General features: G+C 42.5%; 1 protein-coding gene across 21 annotated transcripts in view; it reads left to right on the top strand.

Moving 5' to 3' along the window:
- The window catches only part of PPFIBP1 (PPFIA binding protein 1), a 126,057-nt gene that overhangs the window by 30,231 nt on the left and 73,460 nt on the right, over window positions 1–22,366 (top strand). For 9 of the 21 annotated variants that reach the window (XM_079993591.1, XM_079993583.1, XM_079993574.1 and 6 more), the window contains exon 1: window positions 17,096–17,163. The exons of 1 other annotated variant lie outside the window; for it this stretch is intronic. In XM_079993591.1, the coding sequence (XP_079849717.1) occupies window positions 17,130–17,163 (34 nt within the window). In that variant the 5' untranslated portion in view covers window positions 17,096–17,129. Of the gene's footprint in view, window positions 1–17,095; window positions 17,164–22,366 lie in introns of those variants that run through there. 11 more of the 21 variants (XM_079993581.1, XM_079993584.1, XM_079993576.1 and 8 more) reach the window with 2 other exon arrangements.

The following is a 22,366-nucleotide window of genomic DNA, read 5'->3' as shown; positions in this document are numbered from 1 at the left end:
GTATCATTCCCTATATTATTTGGGACCAGCAGAATTGGTTGGTAGCAACACCTTTCTTGAGAAACATGTGCATTTGTTCCAGATGGCTAATGGCACAGCCAGAGCTTCCAGGTTCATTAATTTTCATCCCATGCTATTTAAAACATTTTTCTTCCAAGTATGCCTCATGGCCCAATTACAGGCTGTTCTACTCCTCCTCAATCAGACACAAAAATTAAATGGTGCAGCATCTGAGTCTGTAGACGAAATCTTTGGCCATTTTACTCTCCACCCCCGGGTCAGAAACCTCTGTTGCTGCTATATAGTGCCGCCTTGTTCTTGTTCTTGTTGTAAGTTGGTGGGTGGCATTGATACTACTTTAATATCATGTCCTGCTTTGAATGACCTCTTCAAATTCTAGGATATATACAGTAATGCCATAATTCACCTTTTGATGCTAGACTATTTCTAAGATCATGACAAAGATATGCAGTTTTAAGAGTCTGCTTGCTTTCCCTGAGTGAGTTAAATATATGCTTAAATCTATCTTGCTAAAACCTGTAGGATTGTTGAAATATTTCCTCATGTTTAGATCATTTGTGCCCAGTCTGTATGCCAGCATTCTGACGAAGGTCTTCCAAAGGAGAGTACAACTTGGAGCACTATCCTGTTACTACATAGCAAATAAGACTAAAGACGTTTAAAAACAATAAATGTAGTGGTTGCTCATTTTTCAGTCCTTGCTTTGGTCTTTTTGACTGCATTTGATCTTTGTATGGCTAGAAGGATAGAATTTGTAAACTTAAAGAAGGGGCATATTCCACTCCAGTCCGTCAAGTTTCTGTTCTGCCCACTAGATCTTTGTGTTCCTGTTAAAACCAAGCTAAACAACTCTCACCACTTTGCCTTGAATACCTTTAGCATTGGTATATTAACACTTAGAATAATAGAATTGTAGAGTTGGAAGGGACCACAAGGGTAATGCAAAGCAGAAATCTTCTGCACAGTGTGAAATTAAGAGTCTTAGTGTCCCTGTCCGAATGTCTCTGGCGCTTGCCTTTATCTGAAGCCATTTGGCCCATCTTACTGGCTATCATGTCTTACTGTACACTCATTGCATAGTTCTACCCTGTTCTCATTTGGATGAGCAGAAAACATTTTCACTTTTGTTTCCTAGGGATGGTCCATTCTGAACTGGATGCTGCCCAGCTCCTGTCGGCTTTCCCTGGGGGTCCATTTAAAGCTGCTTGGCAACTTTTTGATTAGTATGAAAGACGCCAGCCGTCTGCTTCCATTTCTGTCCAAGTAAACCCTGCCCGCCACTTTTAAAAACATGTCTGGCATGTCCCAAAACATTCTCCAGTGCCTACCAAATCTAAACTGCAAGTTACCATTATCTTCTTATTTAGTCTAGTACAAAACAGGCAAATCCAGGAATGCAAGGTAGTATGAGGAAGGTCAAGGGCTGGTTGCAAAGTATTTAATTTTTGCCTTGTGGTATAATTACTTTCTAAACCAAATAGTATGGTTGGCTGGTGCAGATGATTCATTCATAATTACTTACTGTCTTCTCTGTACATACTTGCATTTCATGTCTCTCTCTTATTCCTTCCCTCCGCCTGCAAACAAAAACAACCAAAAAAGCGAGATGAATGAGCAGAGGAACATTTCAATAGGTCTTGCCCCTCTGAGGCAGTTGTGGAGACTGAAGGTCCCTGCATCCCCACACTGCCTAAGTCTCCTCTCCTCAGGGTCTCCCCCCCCCCCAAGCAATCTGAGACTACGCTGGCACGCCTGTCTTTGCTCTCTCTGCTTCATACCACTACTAGTCCTGGGAGACAAGACGGGTGGGGAACTTGTCACAGGATGGGGGTGTGGGTGGGCACCCTGGCTTTTTTACCAGCCTGATTCCTCTCTTCCTCTTCTGCCACAGATTCTCGGTGCTCACTAAACCCTGTTAGCTCTTCATTTTCCAACACCACCTCATCCAATTCTTCTCTCTCTTCTCCCTGTGACCACTCATTGTTGTCCCACCACTTCTCTCTGGGCTCTGAGCCTTCTTCCTTTGGGCCTTCTGGTGCCTCCTGCCATTTTTCTGCGCCCAGCCAGTAAGCATTTAGAAATAGGAACCACATGATGCAGATAAATAATGTGACTTCTTCCAAAAGCAGGCTTCATATTGCCACACAATTTGCCCAGTCCACATTGTCATTGTGCACAGATATTACTAGTGTGGCTTAGAACTTGAACACCTAGCAGTGGTTCCCACACTCCAGTGATAATACATGAGTCAGCCCCAAATGGTTTGAACATTTCTGTCCTTCATGCTTCCTCCCACCACTGAGCATGGTATCAAACTGTATATGTGGATCAGCTTGCCCTGAACAGCTGCATAGTTACAGTTCAGGTGAACATCAGCATTGTCTTGCCCTTGCACCTTGAGTAGTCTGTTCTATTATCTCCACCTCTCCTTTGTATTTCTCTGCTCATCATCAGCTGTGATGAATGGTCAACATCCCTGTTCCATTAGGCATCATCTCCTCAATAGGGTATTCTGTGTTCCCAGAGAGATGTTGCCCCTGAACAAGAGTTGCAAACTGATACAGGTCTCTGTTTTGTTTGCCTTTTTGTTTAATTGCGTAGCTCCCGCAGGGGGATGACTTCTGGTGGTAAATGAGCAAACACGACACATAGCCCACTCCTCAGATTGATGTAGGACAAAAGAGCTTAATGTGCACATATTGTGCACCACTTAGTATGGACTACTCTGCTATTATAGCACATAACTTTAAAAGCTCTGTACAGGCAACAACCGTTTTGCGCGGGGGTTGTGTGTGTTCCTGACCCCCCCTCGTGTGTAAACCATGACAGCCCCACCCCCTTTTCAGTTATTTCCAGGTTATGGTGATGCGTGTGTGCACAGTCGTGCATTCTTTGAACGTGTGCAAACGGGAGTTGCCTGTATACGTATTCTCAGGCAATGACTTACAAAACAGCACAATTTAAGACTGAATTAAAACAAATAACACTTTTTCCACCATGCACCCATCTATTCATGGTTTACACCATGGCTGCTGGTCATGCTGGCTGGGGCAGTTGGGGATTGTGCTTGGCAACATCTGGAGGCTGCATGCTGTCTGCCCTTCACTTTCACAGATGGATTATGTCTGAGTGCAATCCCATCCACTAGTCAGCTAATCTTGATTGGCTGATGTAAAGTATGCCCCTGAAAGCTGAGATAAAGCAGGTGGCACCTCACTTCTGGAGTGTCCTTCCCAGAGAGGCTCAGCTTGCAGCTACTTTAATGTTGTTTCAGTGTCAGACAATAATCTCTTGTCTATATTTCTAGGAACATGGGTTGATGTTCAGCAGTGTTTTACTCAGAGTAGACCTATTGAAATTAATAGGCCTGTCTTAAACATGTTCTTTAATTTTCATCTGTCTACTCTGAGTAAACATTGGTTGAATACCACCCTTGTTTTCCTCTGAGAATTTGTAATGCGTGATGCAGGGAAGACATGTTCCTTTATATCTAGTGTGTGTGCTAAATTGTTGGTTGTAATATTTATGGTGGTATCTCTGCCTCACTTTATCTAGAGTATTGCTTGCTAAGTGGCTTATTGTGTGGTGAAATGTCCCTGGTCTGTATCATTTCAGATTATAGGAAGGCAATTGCATGATTAGACACATCCCCGTCCTTTAAAAATAAAAATAAAACCTCTGCATATAGAAAAATAGGTAACAGTAAGGAGAGTTCTAACATAAGCTTCTTCCTTACATTCCAGTTTTATATATTTGTAGGGAGACTAACAGCGGAGCAGCCCAACTTGCCTCAGCCTCACTGGACTCAATAGGCCTTACTTTCATGCATGTGATGGCACTCAGAGAGAGAGAGAGAGAGAGAGAGAGAGAGAGAGAGAGAGAATCAGAAAAAGTCAATCCATGGAACACCCGATTGTCATTTGCTCTGACAATGGTAGAGAGTGGTAGAGAGAAGGTTTTCCCAGGAGAATGTGGTAGGACAAGTGTGGATGAGCCCTTAGTACCAGGAGGTGAGCACAGAGAGTCAGTGCTAACCCAGTTTACATAATACTGAGCTAGATGGGCAGATAGTTAGACAATATTGTATAAAGCAGTTTCATGTGTACAAACAAGAAGTTTATTGTGTGTCTTCTTGCATGTCCATTTTGGAAATAAAAGTGGTCATTGGAAGTCTTTGCTTATGAGTGATGAGGGAGCACACACATGACTTTGTTTTTAACCCCCACCCCCCAAAACTGCACCATTAAGAGTCCTTCTAGATCAGGCTAAGGGTTTGTTTCATCTTGCATTTTGTGTGCCCAGCCAGCTGCCTTTGGGAAGCTCACAGGCTTTATCCCCAGTTTCTGGTACTGCACATTTTTACTGCCTTTAGTCATGGAGGTTCAATTTACTAATAGCTATGTTGATGGAGCTGTCCTCTGAGCATGTCTTTTATCTTTTGAAAAATAATATCCATTTGTTTCATTCAGTAGCTGCTTCATTTACAGTGATGGAAATAATGTCTCTTCATTGCTGTGTAAAGCGACATGAGCGCCGCACCTCTTAGTCGCCTTTGACTGGACTTAACTGTCCAGGGATCCTTTACCTTTTAACCTTTTTATGTAAGATAGCAGTTTGTTCTCTGGCCGTGACAAATCCATTTCTGTGTGTTTACACAAGATTATGCTGGCAAGCAGAAACCCATTTGGGTAATGCGAGGATTTTTATTCCCTTGGATGCTTAATCCCATAAATTTCATATGGCCATGACCAGCACCATCTTCCTCAGCAAGGCAATTATTGTGTGCTCTGTTGCTAAATCTCCCACTTCTTTTTCTGCAGAAGAAGGGGAGGGGACATCTCTTGGTTTATGATTCCTGCCTTCCATGTGGGGGAGAGAAGACATCTCATTTCACCATTGACTAATGGTATTTGCCAGCTGCCTGGCACACTGTATCTGTAAAATGCTCAGCCACCATTAAGTAATTAATCACTGCAGCTAAATTGCATAGTAGTTTGCAAGTTCTCTGACTGAGCAGCAGTTGTTAACTGGCTTGTCTAGGAGGGAGTTGTCAAAACAGGGTTAGACTCTGGTGATAATTCATGACTGTGATTCCTGCTGTTGTAGCGCCATATCCTTTTCATTTGTAACCTTTCTCTGCTAATTTAATCTACATTATGTGTAATGGAAGTCAGGTTTAAATTCACAGTGGCCTGGTTCACATAGTGCTAAGGGCTGGTGCAACCAAGCACACATGATGGTGCACAGTTAGAAAATTGTGGCCGCTTTGCTTCTCCTCCCACTCTTGCTGCTGCCATCCTACTGGGAGCTAAGCCATGGTTTAGAACAGGCATAGGCAAACTCACCCCTCCAGATGTTTTTTTAGACTACAATTCCCATCATCCCTGACTACTGGTCCTGTTAGCTAGAGATGACGGGAGTTGTAGTCCCAAAACATCCGGAGAGCCGAGTTTGCCTATGCCTGGTTTAGAAGCCCAGACTCACGGGTTTCCAACAAACCAGGAGCTGTAGCCATGAGTTGGTTCAGTGTTAAGAGTCAGCAATAGTACAAAGAGGGAAAACCAAATACATTCTCATGCCTTCCCATGGGGTTCTGGTTGGCTGCTGTGACAACAGAGTGCTGGATTAGCTGGGCCTTTGGCCTGATCCAGCAGGGTGCTTTTTATGCACTTTCTTGCTTTAACAAGGCTAAGAGTTCTTTTAATGATTTGTTTTGATTGTGCTGCTGCTTTAGGGGTGTCATTGTGAATCCTAGAGAATAAAAGACAAACATGTTGAGAATTTGATCATCATGTTTCCTTGCAGAACGTAGATTCTTCTTTGCTTTTCTTGCAGGTCTGGATTGCATGAATATGTGCATTGAATTTGGAGGCAGGTTTCATTGTGAAGGCCAAACGACCCCTGTAATTTGTAAGGTTTCAAGAGCCAGTGTCCATAATGGGTCAGATTATTGTCAGCCCTCATTTCTACAGTGGATATTTATTTGCAGTATTTACATGCTGCACTAGACAAGCTGAGTCTTATAACCTTTCTGAGTCTTACAAATTCAGCACAGTTGTATATTTTTTCTTCTTTGAAATTTGCTTTTTACTGTTCTGACTGGTCTGTTGTTGAGAGGGGCAGTGTGCTATGCGGTGAACATGGTTCCATTCCCAGCGCATTCATCCTTCTCTTTCGGTGCTGAGATTTCAGCGTGTCTGGGACATAAACTTCCAGCTGGTCTTCAGCCACAAGGTTTAGAAAATGGTGTTTAAAAAAGCAAAATTGATATTCTTTGGAATCTGGAATCTGTGGTGTGTGTTGTGTATTCCCACAGAAATTCACATGGCTCGTTATGGATCCTCTGTGTAGTTTAATTGTGAGACTAGGCTTGAATATGAACCAGTTTAGGGTGCAGCTTTCACAGGACCAGTTTCTGTTAGTAAGATATACCAGAGTGTTTCAGCTCTGAATGCTCAAAGTGAATGCTCTTCATTTTGAAGAAACAAGCAGCCCTGTAAAAATGCATGCTTCTGCGTCAAGGAAAATTAGCTCTTCACACATAACAAGTGTGCATGCATACAATCTGTTTGTGCAAGGGGGATCCTGGATGATCTGGGATAACCCCTCACATGGAAGATCTCTGTATGTGCATGGTGCTCCTCCCCATGGCTGTTGAAAGTGTGCAGGGTGGCAGTGGGGATGACTGCAGTACAACCTCCCTTGTGTATTAGAAGTGCAGATAGGTGGTGGCGGCTGATAACTAGTAGTACGTTGGCCAGTCCTAACACAGGGCAACAGACTAAATGAGTTGTGGTGTCTGATGCTATGCAAGCAAGTCCTACTTTTGTTCAGGGGTCTTTCACTCCCATGTAAGTGTAGATAAGGACTGCAGCCTAAATATTTCAGCCCAGTGCCTGAAAACAGGCTGTTACGGTTTACATTTCTAGACCATTCATCTATGTGCAAACAATCCTCCCTCTCCACCACACTTGGAACTGGGCATGCCCAGAAATAGCAAGTTAATCATACAGCCTATTTTGACAGAAATGTGACAGCTTGAGAAAGACATAATGAAGATGTGCTATTTGGAGAGCACTATGGGAAGGAGCCCAAACAGATTTTAAGAAGCAAGAAGCAGTTTCCACTCCTACACCCTCATTCCACATTTGCTAAACAGATTACGTTTCACAAAGGGAGTTTCTTCACTCCAGCAGCAATTTCATTCTCAGATGGTAATCTTTACCCATTCTGAAACGATTCATCTAGCAACACCCCGCCCCCCACCCCCACCCCCACAAAAGGACTAAACACAGTGGTGTTTTCTCTCTACATAGGCTTTCTACAAATTCAACTGTAATTGAATTTTGAAATAATAGTTAATTGCAATTGTGTTTATGTTTTAATAAATCAGTTTTTGCCTGCTATGAAGTAGACAGATGTTATTCACACTTTTAAAAGGGTGGGAGTACAATCAGCTATGGAGACTGTTCTACATTAATCTCAGGCATTTATCCAGTAATTGGAATTGGGATAGAACAGTAATAGTCCACGTTTTTCTCTCCAAATACCCACATGTAGTGGATGGAGATGGAGTGAGTAAGACTAGAGTATCTCAAAGTTGATGAATTATGGTACATAGTCAAATGTTATCAGAAAATATTTTGAAAGTTTATTATTTTATTAATATTTTTAATGTGTTTATTTACTGCTTTTTGTCATGGTTGACATAAGAAATAAGCCACAACATTATAAATCACAGAATACCGTTAAAGTAATAGTAAAATATCAGCAACAAAACTAATAAAACCACCAAGTCCTCAGAAACTAGTCTTGCCATAGCCACCAAGAGTTGGGGTTGGGGAGGGAGGGAGGGAGGGACAAATGTCTATTAAACCAAAGCTTTCCAGGCTTTTCATATTAGTGATACACTTTTTAGACATGCATCATTTTGTGACATAGTAATTCAGTTTTACTGGCAAACCGGAGGTTTAACTAACCCCTTTCCAGCACCGTAAGGAGCACGGGGAGCGTTCACACAACATATCTATACACTGCAGCTGACACACTAATGTTTGGAAAGCTCAGCATTAAACAGTGAACAGTCACATGGCCACCCATGCTTCCAGAAGGACTGTATTCCACAGCTGGGGCATCGCCACCATACATGTTTTGTAGCTTAAATAAGCAGCCCTTGTTTGCATAGAATCCTAGCTATGCAAGCTACTTGCTATTTTATTTGTTGTGTTCCTTGCAACACAACTGTGTTCCTCTTGCATCTGTAGCCTCAAGAATGATGCTGATGGCTAATTGCTCCTGTACCAAGATAAAAGTTTTTGATAAGCAAAGGCTCGTGGATCAGTTGGGCAATAAGTTTTGGTGCCCCAAGCAGAAAATGCAAATAGTAAAAACCAAAATTATATTTCACAGCTTCAGATACAGCTCTGGAATTCATCAAGCTTTTCAAACATGTTTGCCTGGTCCTAAGCCTTCTGCCTACTGTAATCACAAAGGTAAAGGCCATTTGTTTTTGTTCAGTAGCGTAGGCAGCTCAACCCAGAGCCAGCCTCCAGCATTTGCTGGGCCGGCCTGCTTGGAACTCTTGGAAATCCCTTTTGCCCGGGGCCCTTCTGCTTCTCACCAAGAGTCTTCTAACATCCCCGGCTAGTTTGCACAGGCCGCATTATGGACTTCCTTTGTCTCTCCTCTGATCCTATGACATTTTCTTGGATGACTTTATTGGCTTCGTTCCCCATTTCTCTTATTCACCACCTCTTCCGGGCCTTTTGGCAATTATTTTTTATTGCTTTTCAAAAAAATTAACAAATTATCATCAAATTAATTCAAATTTAATACAAATTTAAAAGCTGACTTCCCACTCTGCTTCCTTGATGTTTCTCTTCCCTCACTTACTTGCTACTCAGTGTGACGTTGTTGTTGTTTAGTCGTTTAGTCGTGTCCAACTCTTCGTAACCCCATGGACCAGAGCACGCCAGGCACTCCTGTCTTCCACTGCCTCCCACAGCTTGGTCAAACTTATGTTCGTAGCTTCAAGAACACTGTCCAGCCATCTCGTCCTCTGTCGTCCCCTTCTCCTTGTGCCCTCCATCTTTCCCAGCATTAGGGTCTTTTCCAGGAAGTCTTCTCTTCTTCTGAGGTGGCCAAAGTCTTGGAGCCTCAGCTTCACGATCTATCCTTCGAGTGAGCACTCAGGGCTGATTTCCTTCAGAATGAGTAGGTTTGATGATCTTGCAGTCCATGGGTCTTTCAAGAGTCTCCTCCAGCACCATAATGTGACATACATTTCCTAATTCCATTTCAATACTTGGAATATTTTAGCATTTTATCACTATGATTATTTATTTTTTCCCCTTCTTCATTTGCCATCGGCTGTACATATTTTAAATCCTGCTTAGACATTTATTTACAGTAACTATAACATATTCCCAAATGTCAAGCAGAGTTACTCTTTACTTTGTCAGCCCACAAAAATCATTACAATAGAGCCTCGGAAGCCAAACGCCTTCGAATTCGAATGTTTCGGCACCTGAACGATCAAAAACCAAAAGTGCAGCTTCTGCGGCTTCTCATTGGCTGCAGGAGTGTCTTGTTTTTCGAACTGTTCTGGGAGTTGAATGGACTCCTGAAATGGATTAAATTCGAAAACCAGATTAAGAACTGTGTGGAAATGAATTACTAATCAAAGACATGGTTTGTGAAACATCGGGGAAGGAATGAAGAGCCTTTGGAATGATGCAGTCATAAAAAGAGACTTGTTTAATAAGCAGGCCTGGCTACTGGATTTATGATCGAGGGGGAGGAGACCATGGTAATTGGACCATGGTAACTGGCAGAACCTCCTAAGATTGAAGAGAGACTGTCAGACCTGTGAGGATTTAATGGGCAGACTTTAAGAAGGTTTTGTTCAGAAGTGTGGAAATGGTGTCCGTCTGTATGAGTTATGGCTCTTGGAGGAACGGAAAATCCACACAGGATAAACAACGTCTGTTTTCAACCCGCTTGTGGAGACTGTCAGAGGTCACAAAGAAAGGAATATATGACAACAACAAGAAAATGAGGAAAATAATAAAGAGAAGATTGGACAGAACTGTAACATCAAAGCAGCAGCAAGAGAGATGTTTGGATCCCTTTCTGAGCTCAGAGCATGGGTACCCCCAACAAAAATTTTAAAAATTTGGCTTTATAATTTGGAACTAATGTGATTTGATTGGTTTGTTAATAAAAATTATATTAAAAATAAAATAAAATTTGAAAACCAGGGTATGACTGTAGTAATAAATCAGTATTCCACAAATGCATCTTATTCCTCCTGCCATTTTACGTGCACAAAAGTCTGACTTGATGATGGTAAACAATACATCTTCAACCGCAGTATTGCATTCCTGCTCCCCACACACCAGCAACCCATAGGATCTCCAGATCCTCATTGTTACGCAGCAAAACAATCCTTGGTGATATCAGGTTCCCAGGCTTTGGTGTCTGGTGTCTGCTCTGTCCATGCTGACTCTATCCTTATACCAGGTGCGGGGAGTGAACATTATTCCCATGAAAATCGGAAGTGTTTGGTTTTTTGGTGATTTCCCTAAAAAATAGCTTAAAAACTTCATGGGGGGGGGACTTTTGTGTCTGGATTTTCACTTTTTTAGATATGGCAACCCTACATTATCCTAAATACATTCCTCTCCTCTGTACAAAGCCAACTCCATACAAGCCATCTTCTGTCCTTCACAGTTCCAGATTCATTCTTCTTTGCCAGGTATATTCAACTTTACAAAGTTACAACAGTCTGGGATTCAAACACTGCTTCACCTTCTCTTTCCAAATGCTTTGGCCAGTCATCTCTAAATCTAACTTTAACCCACAGTCTTTATTACATTTTTTGTTCAATGAATCTGGGGAGGATGAGGAATAATCCCTCCCAAAAACATTATTTAAATAACCCTTTCCTCCCCGCCTAGCCAGGCAGATTTGCCCACCCAACACCCAACAATTCATTTGCCCACACCACAGGATCCATCAATTTTTAGCTAGCAAAGTTAACTTATATTTAAGGTCCACTCTTCTTGAATTCTTACAGTTACGTTCCTTGGAGAAGGGTAGTTGCAGAGAACCCTTGCGAAGAAAATGATATGTAGAAACCGTCTATCCTCTCCCTCTTCCACAGCCCCATTGTAGCAGAAATTAACTTCTTTCCAAACCTGCAATTTACAGTCAAATAGTCTCCAGCAGCTTTTGACGACATCAAGTTGGCTGGGTTGCCTTTTCATTTGTCCAAATTGTCCGAAATCAAAGGAGAGCTGTAGCAAACTTGGTTATTGACCGAGACATTCTCAAGAATGGAGTCATGGTGAAACTCAGCCCCCTGCCCCTCTTTTCTTCTAACTCTGTCTAAGACCAAAGCAGGTATTAACAGATGTCTGTGGGTTAACTTTGGCCCCCGACTTAATTGGAGAGATTAAGTGGAATGCTCACCCCCACTGTCCCCAAATATCTCCACCAGAGCCCCCCAGACTCTGGAGAGCTCAAGGGAGCGACTTTCCATGCTTGCTACTGGAACCGGAAGTCCTCTTCCAAGTCTTTGGGGTTCACCAGAGCCCTCTCCTTGCTTCCACCATGTTCATTTGTTCCACCAGGCTTGCTTTCCAGAGTGTTGAGCTTGTTGCCCATTTGGGTAGAAGTAGAACTGCAAATTTATGATCCCCCTTCTTTCCCCTCTGAGCATCAAACCCTTTGAAAAACAAATGTTCCCTAGGAGCCAGTCTCCTTCTGGATATTGTTAGGCCAGATCAGGAAAGGGCAATATTTGTGAGTGTATAGATACTAGACAAGCCTTTGAGGATATATGAAGCAAGAAAAACACTTATTGAAGCAAACGTTGATCCAACGTAATCACAGAAAGACAAACAGGCTTCTTCTAGCTAGCATCTCTTTTAGAGTATTTCTATGTGATATTTTTAATGCTGGGACTTAAACCCCAAACTGACAGAAGACAAATGGAAGTGCCCGAGGCACAGCAGAAATGTTGTCTGTATCCACAGCAACAGTGCTGAAGGTTTCTCATTCAAACCCAACTTCAGACTGATGTTTCTTGACTTGGTGAGATCTGAGAGACTCACAGCAAGGTGGAATGGCTTCAGGCCAGCAAACTTGTGTGTGACCTTTTATTTCACAGAACATTTACAGATTCCAAAGGACCATGTGTGAATGCACAGTGACAGCAGCAATGCACATGCATGCAGAAACAGCAGGAGTTCCGGCAAAGGCTACAAGTGTGAAGTAACTAATATTATCTCTGCATTGTATGAACGAGTATATCCTAATACATTATGGCAGTTAAATTCTGCTTTTGGAATATTCTGGTCACTACCAGCAATAATTATACATTTAAACACATGACATCTTTAACCCCCCAATCTGCAACACAGGATCCATTATTAATATGTTTCTTTAGACTCTGTCCCTGTCTTCCCATTTCTGTTTATATGTATTGTCTTTCTCTCACTTCTTCTGTATCCAAACTGTGGCTTGTGGAGCCTGTCTCTGTCTTCTCCTCATTAATATTTGGAGGTAACTGTGCTGAGCTCTTCAATGTGTGCATCATTGTGTTTGCTAACTAGTTCCTGTCTGCAATTTTGCAACTGGAGATAGAAGTGGGTTTGCAAACTGTTTTTACGTTTTGCTTGGATTGCAAAACATGGCACCTCTTATTTTGGTAAGCTCCAAAAAAAGAAAAGGGAGACAGCCTTTCAGGCTCTTGATGTCAGCCCCTTTTATTCAAAGCAAGGTTACCTGGCAAATGTCTGTGTCATTGTGTTTGTGGTAGGCATGAGTCTCTGTCTGGATCTCTGTTGAGACAAGGCCAGTCCACTCTTGACTAATTGTTGGGGAGAAAAGTCAGTATTTCGGATGTAGTGTGCAACAATGTAGGTCATTTAATTTTATTTAAGCAGCTTTTTATTTAGCTGGCATCAAAAATGACATTTTAGAAGCTTTTGCATATCAGCATAAATGTCAGAATGCCATTGAATATCTGCTCAGCACTCCATTTCAGTAGAAACTGATCCTCTAGGTTTATAGGGAGGAGGAGGCTAAACTGATTTTAGCTTGAATTATTTTTGTTAGCATTTTAATGAATGCCGTCTTTAACATTCTGGTTTTACAAGAAGTGCCCCCACCTCCCCACTGGGTGCCTTTACCCATCTTTGAGTCCACCCAATGGTCTTCAAAAAGTAAAGTTAAAGTAGGGCGGTAGGGCACAAAGACAAATGTGAAGAATGCTAAGCTATGTTCTTTCATCAAAAGCTGCTTAAGATTATCTCATTAGAGAAGGCTAATTTTGCCTTTAAGCCAAATAATGTAGTGATATTTCATTAAAATGCACCATGAAAACAGTGGATGTGCTTGACTTTTGAAACCGTAGCAAGAAAGTTTGCTGATTAGGACTGCAGAAAAGGCATTATTAAAGAAACAGTTCTCTGTTTATAAATAAACTTTTCGTAAGGTTCAGTAGACTGACACGTAACATTCCTTTTGGTTACAACAGTGGTTCTCAAAAGGTGTGGCATGCCATGCTGTGTGGCAGGAGAGCATGGCAAGCGTGGTGGCTAGAGGCAAGGACAAGGAAAGAAACATTTAAACAGTTCAGAGAGTATAGTATAGTATAGTATAGTATAGTATAGTATAGTATAGCATAGTATCAAAATATTTTTTTTTATTTGCAGAATATGGATAGAAATCTTTTCAAAAGAGAGGAAATAGCATCAAATGATACTGAGGACAATTCTAGTTGTTGTTTATAATTATATTTTGGGAATGTTCCATATTCATAACTGCATTGTTTTATACTTTTTGGATGTCCCATGATCATATTATAAAGTAGTTGTGTTCTGTGTTATAAATCAATCACTGCTAGGAGTTGTTATTCCACCCCCATCCCAGTGTATTTCTTGTCACTGCCTTCACTGGTTCTGATTTAAAATAGAGGATGAGCTGGGTATCATCCGCATACTGGTGAACACCCAGCCCAAACCCCCTGATGATCTCTCCCAGCGGCTTCATATAGATGTTAAAAAGCATGGGGGAGAGGACGGAGCCCTGGGCACCCCCCAAGTGAGAGCCTAGGGGTCTGAACACTCATCCCCCACCACCACTTTCTGGACATGGCCCTTTATCTGCAAAAAAACTTTGCAAAATCATTGCAGGAGATCCTGGGGTCCTTACCAGGCTCCGATGGTGAAGGTGGTTTTGTTAAATTGCAAACCACCTGAAAGAGTCTCCTGCTGCTGTTTTCTGCAGATGCAATAGAGGCGGTGAAGAAGGTCCTCTTCGCCATCGCTATCACCACTTGGTAGGCTCAACGTTGAGCTCTAACCTGTGTCTGGTCCAGTTCAGAATGAGTTTTCCGCCACTGGTGGAAGCAGTCTCAGCAGTTGAGAAACTCACTGCAATACAGTGGTGCCCCGCAAGACGAACGCCTCGCAAGACGGAAAAACCGCTAGACGAAAGGGTTTTCCGGTTTGGAGGCGCTTCGCAAAACGAATTTCCCTATGGGCTTGCATCGCAAGACGAAAATGTCTTGCGAGTTCCTGCGTTTTTTTCCCCTTCCCCCCTCTTTTCCTAAGCCGTGAAGCCGCTTATCAGCTGATCCGCTGATAAGCCGCTTAACAGCTGATCGCTAAAAGCCGCTAAACCGCTAATAGCGCTAATCCGCTAAGCTCCCTCACAATACAATGGGCTTGCTTCGCAAGACGAAAAAACCGCTATACGAAGAGCCTCACGGAACGGATTAATTTCGTCTTGCGAGGCACCACTGTAGGTGACAACTAATGAGGCCCACATCCCTCTCAGTACACCATGCAGACACTTACATTGCCTGAGTTCTTTGGTGCCCTGGTAGTGTGCAAATGTGATGACTGATGTTTTTGCACAGAGGTCTTTATGGTACGCAGAATGTGTTGAGTTTTTCAACTTCCATATTCCAAGAAATGAGGCGTGCTAATAAAAAGTTGTAATATGACTTGGGAATTCAAAATATATTTTTATTAAATTAATATTTAGATTACTTGGTAAGTAAAATTTGTGTAAAATTGCACAGAAATCATTAAAAGTGAGTGCCAAGTACTTGTAGTTGCTTTATATTGATATTTTATTATTATTATTATTATTATTATTATTATTAAGCATTAACTGTCATTGTCAGAAGGAAATATTGAAATTGTTTGGTTTTCTGAAAGCAGTTTATGTGCTTCTTAATCAAATATAGACTTACCCAGCTAAATGTTGTCCAGTCACAAAAATAATTGCAGATTTTGATTCTTCACAGCCAAAAACATCTTTTTAAGACTCCTCACTGAAGAAATTTGTGAAAATTAAGTTTTACCCCCTAAAATGACACGCTCTATAATGCGGCAGGTATCTGAAGCTGCTCCTCTTTCTCCCTGCTGTTCTGTCTCTCACAGCTTCTGTGTCCTGTGTCCTGTGCATCCTGCAAATGAGGAACCTCAGGCCACAATAAATTCTTGCCCTCATTCCCAGTTCAGCTGCCACCACTGACACTTAACTTTTTGCCCTGCTCTTTCCAGGCACAGGTCCACACTTAAAGCTCTGTGTCCGAGTGCTGGGTTTTGTTTTTGTTTTGTCCTGGAGCTTTCTCCTTGAAAACCCTCACTTTAGCCCTCAGGTGGAACAAACATCAAGTCGGGTTATCCGTGGATTGCCATTTGCTCAGATTGAGCTTTAAAGAGCAGGTTTTCGTGGGAAAAGCTCCATTGCAAAATAGGCTGCTCGGACCTGGCGTTTTAAAGCACATACTGTGCCTGGAAAGAGCAAAGGAAAGGGAAGTGTGAATAAGCTCTGAATGTATAAACCATGGATAAGAGACCCGAGTGCCCTCTGTGTGCTGCTGGACTCAAACTCCCACCATCCCTGAGCACTGGACATGCTGGTTGTGACTGAGGAGGGGTGTAATTCCAACAACATCTAGAGGCTATATTTAGTCATTACTAAATTTTGCTTCTGACTTCTGGTCCGAGCTGACTTTCTTCCTCAGTTTTTTTTTGGGGGGGTGTTGTTTGTTTGTTTGTTGCAAAATGAATAACATCACTTTTTATATTTTACAAACAGCAATAATAAACTACAAAAGAAAATAACCCCCCCAACCTTTTCCCTCAGTAATTTATGTCTTTTATGTGTAGCTTTGAAAATGGCCTCTTTTCCTCCTTTCCTGACATGAGTTTTTCAACTGGGTGTGTGTGTGTGTGGTGTGATCAACTGCTCATGTATGGCTGAGATGTGAATCACTTGCTCAGTGAGGAAACCCCCCCCCCCATGCTTGGCTAGGCCAGGGAGAATGTCGCTGTGGCGATCACACAGGGCCCCCGGACGTTTGACGGTCTATTGACCCTGTGCCACCACTGCGGTTGCTTTCTTCGCTGCCACCACCCGCTTCTCACCACCCGCTTCTCTCATTGACGGCTTAGCGGATTAGCGCTATTAGCGGCTTAGCGGCTTTTAGCGGCTTATTGGCTCAGCGGATCAGCTGATAAGCGGCTTAGTGGCTTAGAAAAAGGGGGGGGGAAAGGAAAAAAAACCCCGCAGGAACTCGCAAGACATTTTCGTCTTGCGAAGCAAGCCCATAGGGAAATTCGTTTTGCGAAGCGCCTCCAAAACGGAAAACCCTTTCGTCTAGCGGGTTTTCCATCTTGCGAGGCGTTCGTCTTGCGGGGCACCACTGTAATCAAGTTTATTTTTAAGTGCAGGAATAAGCGTATGGTGTCGGTTTAGTTTTCTCTTGTCAGTTTCTTAAATCTTAGTCCCTACAACTTCAAACTGAATTATTCCCAACTTTCTATCTAACTCCCTAACAAACCCTCTCCCTCTCTCCCAATACAACTCTACCAACCCGCTGCCTATTCCACCCTCTTCCTTCTCCAGCACCCGAGCCTCAACTCCCAACTGACAAACCTCAACTGTCAACCCCCAGACCTCACCTGATTTTCAAAACCTCCCACTCTATCTTTTACTCCCCCCTTGCATTCTCACTGGCCAATCACATCACACCCATTTTAACCCTTTAATTTAAACATCCTGGGGCAAACGCCACAGCCACCATGGAAAGAAATCTGTTATTCTCTGAAGGGAGAGGTGAGATGTCTGGAAATACCCTATTATACTTTTGGAACTGCTAGGGTGTCAATACTCTTATGAGTAGCATTTTCACTTCATTCTGTAAACCTAAGAATAGAATAGTTAGATGCTGCCTCCTGTCCCGTCCCCCCCGCCTGTTCGTCCCCATGATGTCTGAGTAGGGGAGAGTTGAAAGCTCACATCAATGTTGTAATTTTATCCATGGAAACTAAGTACAGAGCATTTAAGAACTAAATATAAGCACCACTAAAAACAATTCTATTTCTGAGTCTTAAATAATATTGACTCTAAAGATAGAATTCCAGTGTGAAATATTTGTAAAGCAGGAAAGGTATAAAGGAGAGAGAAAAATGCTATCCTGACTTTTGTATGAGCTTCTCAGGAGTCTTTTGCAAGACTTCTGAACTGATCCATCAAGGCAATTCTCAAGCTCCTAAGTTCTTATGTACTGTGTAGATGAGTATTTTGTTATGAGTTCACCCGGCAGTGAGCCCAATGATTATGATGGTGTTATTCCAGTAACTTGGGAGACATTCTGTTACGGTCGCATGCCTTTTTGTCTCAAAAGAGAGGCAATCCTCATAAAATTATTTTAACTAAAAGACATGTGAATGTAGTGATCCAGTGTGTGACAGCATGAAAAATGTGAATTCCATTCCAGGGCAAGGATTGAAAATAAACTTGGCAATATCATAATCTCATTATGCAAAACTATGGTGACACCAGACTTGGAATACGGTGTAAAGTTCTGGTCGTTGCACCTCAGTTGGGTCAAATCAAATCAAATCAAAGTTTATTAAACGGTCACAGACCAGATTAACTCGTACAGCTAGTCAGCAAAAGATAACACCAGAAGAACAAAGGACAATTTCAATACAGATTAGGTCATAACAACAATTTAAAATTAGACAGCATAAATAAAATTAAATATTTGCCTTCACCTGCATATTGACATTGGAAAGCTCTTGTTTCCTGCGCCTAATAGCGGCTACACAGAATTTGGCAACATTGATCGTAATTTCAGGGACCTTATCTTCTACCAAGGCTCTCATACATAGGAGTTCTGGTTTATTTTTAAGCTTTTGTAGAACTGGGGCAATAAAGGTCAGACGTAAGTCCTCGTAATAACTACAGTGCAGCAATACATGCAGACTTGTTTCCACTTCCGATGAGCCACATGGGCAAACACGTGACTCATATGGTTTGCCCTCATATCTGCCTAACAACAGGGCAGAGGGCAGAACGTTGAATCTGGCCAGGGTAAAGGAGTGTCTGTACTTAGGTATTTGTAAATCAGCCAGATAATTTGCGGGTGAGAACCCTCTCCCAAAGTCTCTAATTGTGGCATGTTTATCCATTTGGCCCATATGACATTGCAGCTCTATGTCCCTAATGCGTTGGAGCACTTGACTTCTGGCACTCTCATATCCTGCCGCTATTAAGATCTGCGGGGAGAATCCCAAGCTTCTTATCTTTTCAAACAGGGAAGCTTTCCAGGTAGAATGAAAGGTGTCTAAGAGTGTTAAGGGAGCCAAACCGGCCGGGGAAAAAATAAGTTTTAACCAGTAGTGTATCTTTAGAATCCACAGCCGTGCGTTAACGGGTGGTTGTCCAACTTCTAAGCGGACAGCTATATTAGATACACAAGGGGGGATCCCCAATAAACACCGATAGAATTTTGTTTGAAATGCCTCCATAGGCGCAAAATTTTTAAAACTGCAGACCTGGGATCCATAAGTGAGTTGTGGGAGTATTTTTGCAGCAAAAACCTGGGAGGCCGCCGGAACGTATTTTCCCCCTTTCCCATGAAAGAATCTTGTAAGGGCTTTACTGGCCCTTCCTGCGTTGGCAATGGCGTTTTTCATCTGTTGGTGCCACGAGACCCTTTCCTGAAAAGTTATTCCCAGGTATTTGAAAGTTGCTACCTGGTCAATAGGTTGACCATTAATTCTCCATTTGTGTTTCCTTCTTTTTTTTGAGAACACCATAATTTTAGATTTGCTGTAATTTATTGATAGTTGTTCCGCTTGACAATAGTCAGCAAGTGATCTCAAAAGCTTCCTCAAGCCAACACAGGAAAGGGAGAGTAGGACTGCGTCGTCCGCATACAGAAGCACCGGGAGGGGCATACCTGCCAGTTTGGGAGGGTGGGCATTTTCTTTCGCCATATTTACTGCTAGAGAGTTGATATAAAAATTAAATAGCGTTGGCGCGAGGACACATCCTTGTTTAACCCCATAGTGCGTTTGAATTTCTTTAGTTAGATGGCCTGACCGATCGCATCTTACCCTCACCCTGGTGTTTTCGTATAGACCACGGATAAGGCGTAATAAGCGTTTATCTATGTTTGTAGCGCCAAGCTTTTCCCAGAGTCTGTCCCTTGGTATTAGATCAAAAGCCGATTTAAAATCGACAAAAGCTGCATATAAAGACCCCCCTTTTCTAGAGTATTTGTCTGCTAGGTGTTGAAGGACAAGGGCCTGGTCTATAGTTGAACGCTTTGCTCTAAAACCAGCTTGAGCTTCTGATAGAATATGCTCTCTTTCCATCCACTCCACCAATTTATCACATAAATAAGCAGCGTACAGTTTGCTAATAATGCTTAATAGACTGATTGGTCTATAGTTAGCTGGCTCAGTTCTGTTTCCTTTCTTAAATATTGGAATGATGATGGCTAAACCCCAGTCCTCGGGGATAATAGCCGCTTGATTTATACTAGTGAACAAGGCGGCTAGCACAGGGGCCCACCATTCAACATTTGCCTTAAGAATTTCTGGTGGGATATTGTCAGCACCCGGGGCTTTCCCTGATTTAAGAGATTGAATAAGGCCAGTAATTTCTTCTGTGGTTACAGGGGGCCATTCCTTGCCAAATTCACTTGAAGCAGGAAGCAGAACTGGGGCCAGTTGATTTGATGAATATAATGAGTGGAAATAGGCCTCCCATGCTCCAGCGGGTATAGAGTATTCGATTTCAATCGGGGAGTCTCTCCAGCTTTTTGCAATTGTTTTCCAAAACGTGGCAGAATCTTTCTTTTGAGAGGCCTCCACTAGGCACTGCCATTCCTTCCTTTGTGCCTGGAGCTTTTTCTTGTTAATCAAAGCTTTATAACTGCGTTTTAACTCAAACCAGTCTAATGGTAGCGAAGGTAGGTTGGCTGATCTATAGTTCCTGTACTTATCCAGCAGGAGGCGTTTCATAGCCATGCATTCTTGGTCAAACCAAGGTTTGGATTTATTAGAGTGTAGAGATTGCCGTGGCGGTTTTTTGTTGCTCAGATAAGGTTGTAGGGACGAAATCAGTTCCTGGAACATGTCTAATCTAGCCTCAGGAGTTGGGGAATTAACGAGGTTCTCCTTTCTAGCAAGAAAAGTATCTGAGTGAAGTCTTTCCGATATTTCATCACTCAATTTGCTGGACCATTTAATACGTGAGTATCTTAGCTCCATGTTTTCGAAACATGGGGCTACAAGTTTATCAGAGCAAAATAAATCTTTTCTTATATCCAGTATTAAACAGAGCGGTAGATGGTCGCTGTCAACCCTCTCCACCACTTTGTATTCCCGTGCTCTGCTCAAGAGGTTAGATGACACCAGGACGTAGTCGATAGTGGAGGCTCCCATGTTGGATATAAATGTAAATTCCCCACTGGGTTCTCTGTCGACACGACCATTTAATACAGTCAGATCCAGATTGTTGGAAAAACGTAGAAGACATAGGCCTGCATAGTTGCAGCCCTTGTCTTTTGAGAGCCTAGGGGGAATAAAATGGGCTTCTTCAGAAATGGGAGGTACGTCATGGAAATGGGCATATAACGCCTCGTCTGATTGGCCAATTCTGGCATTTAAATCCCCAGCCAGCAGCACTGCCGCTGCAGGAGTTTGATTCATTAGCTCATCGACATATGATTCTAGCCTATGCCAGATGTTTTTGATAAGCTGCTTGCCTCTTTGGGGAGGGGCATATATATTGATCAATAGAAGTGTGCAATATCTGCATTTCATTAATAATGCCATGGCCACACTACTCAGAGGCTCCAGCTCGATGAAAGATGCTCTCAGCCTTGTGGATATTAGAATGCCTAGCCCACCCTTAACTCGTCCCCCTTTGTTGCTTGGTGAACCTGCGAGCGAAAATGAGGCAAAACCATTTACATCTAAATCCCCTGTTAGCCATGTCTCTTGCAGGAAAACTATATCATGATCTTGAATAAAATTGACAAATGATTGGTCAGTTGCCTTGTTGAGCCAACCAGCAATGTTCCATGATAAAAATTTAAGATTAGCTTTATCACAGTCGAGTCTTTGTCAATTATTAGCTAACGTACTTTTAGGGTTTGTCGCTTTGTGTATCGGTCGCCTATCGTCTTTGTATGGCGGGCTATCCAGCCGCTCTATGATTTCAATAGGTGGATGCAAAGTGCTCACGTTTGTGAACACCAGATCTTTATTATGCATAAATTCCTTCTGTGGATATTCTGTTGCGGCCTGATTTTGGCCCAATTCTGTATCATCTAGGTATCTCATTTTGTCCCATACGTCTGGTGGGGTCACCTTAGGGATATTTCTCCTTCGGGGGGGTGATGGAATGCTCTCCTTGGAGGGTGGCACATTCTCTCTTGGTGGAAAGTTAATCTCCGCTTTAATCTGAAGGTTACATGTTGTGGTCTTTTTTTGGTCCCCCTTAATAACCTCGTTGCCTGAGGCTCTCTCGGCCAGCTTATCTCTTAGCTTGTCTAGTCTTCCCAAGATGTCAGTTTGAATTAATGGTGGGAACATCCAGAATTGGTCAATTAGGATATTTTCTTCCATAGTAAAGGAATCCTCACCTTTGCTCACAAGGCATTGCGGATTCTGTTTGTCAGGCCAGAATTTTGAGAGTTGTTTCCCCTTTCTAAGATTTGCCTGCTTAGTTTTCAAAAGGGGGCCCAAAGGAGCCTTATTTTCAAAGAGCCTAAGTATAGTTATCCGTGCTTTTAAAAAGGCAGGTCTTGACCTAAAAATAAACTTGGCCAGGTTCTGGTCCCTAAAAGTGGTCAGTGCTCTCACTGAGTGACCATCATAATGTAGATATTCCACTGAGGTGATATCATTAGACTTAACCATTCCTGGCAGTATGTCATTTAGGCTAGATACAAAGTTCATTATTCGCTGTTTCCCTGTAAGGAAGCCCTTAGGCTTCGGAAAGTTCGTGAGTACCA

This window comes from Podarcis cretensis (genome assembly GCF_951804945.1).
Source record: "Podarcis cretensis genome assembly, chromosome: 10".
Lineage (NCBI taxonomy): Eukaryota > Metazoa > Chordata > Lepidosauria > Squamata > Lacertidae > Podarcis > Podarcis cretensis.
The sequence above is the reverse complement of the archived record's forward strand: the minus strand, read 5'-3'. Positions and strand labels throughout refer to the sequence as shown.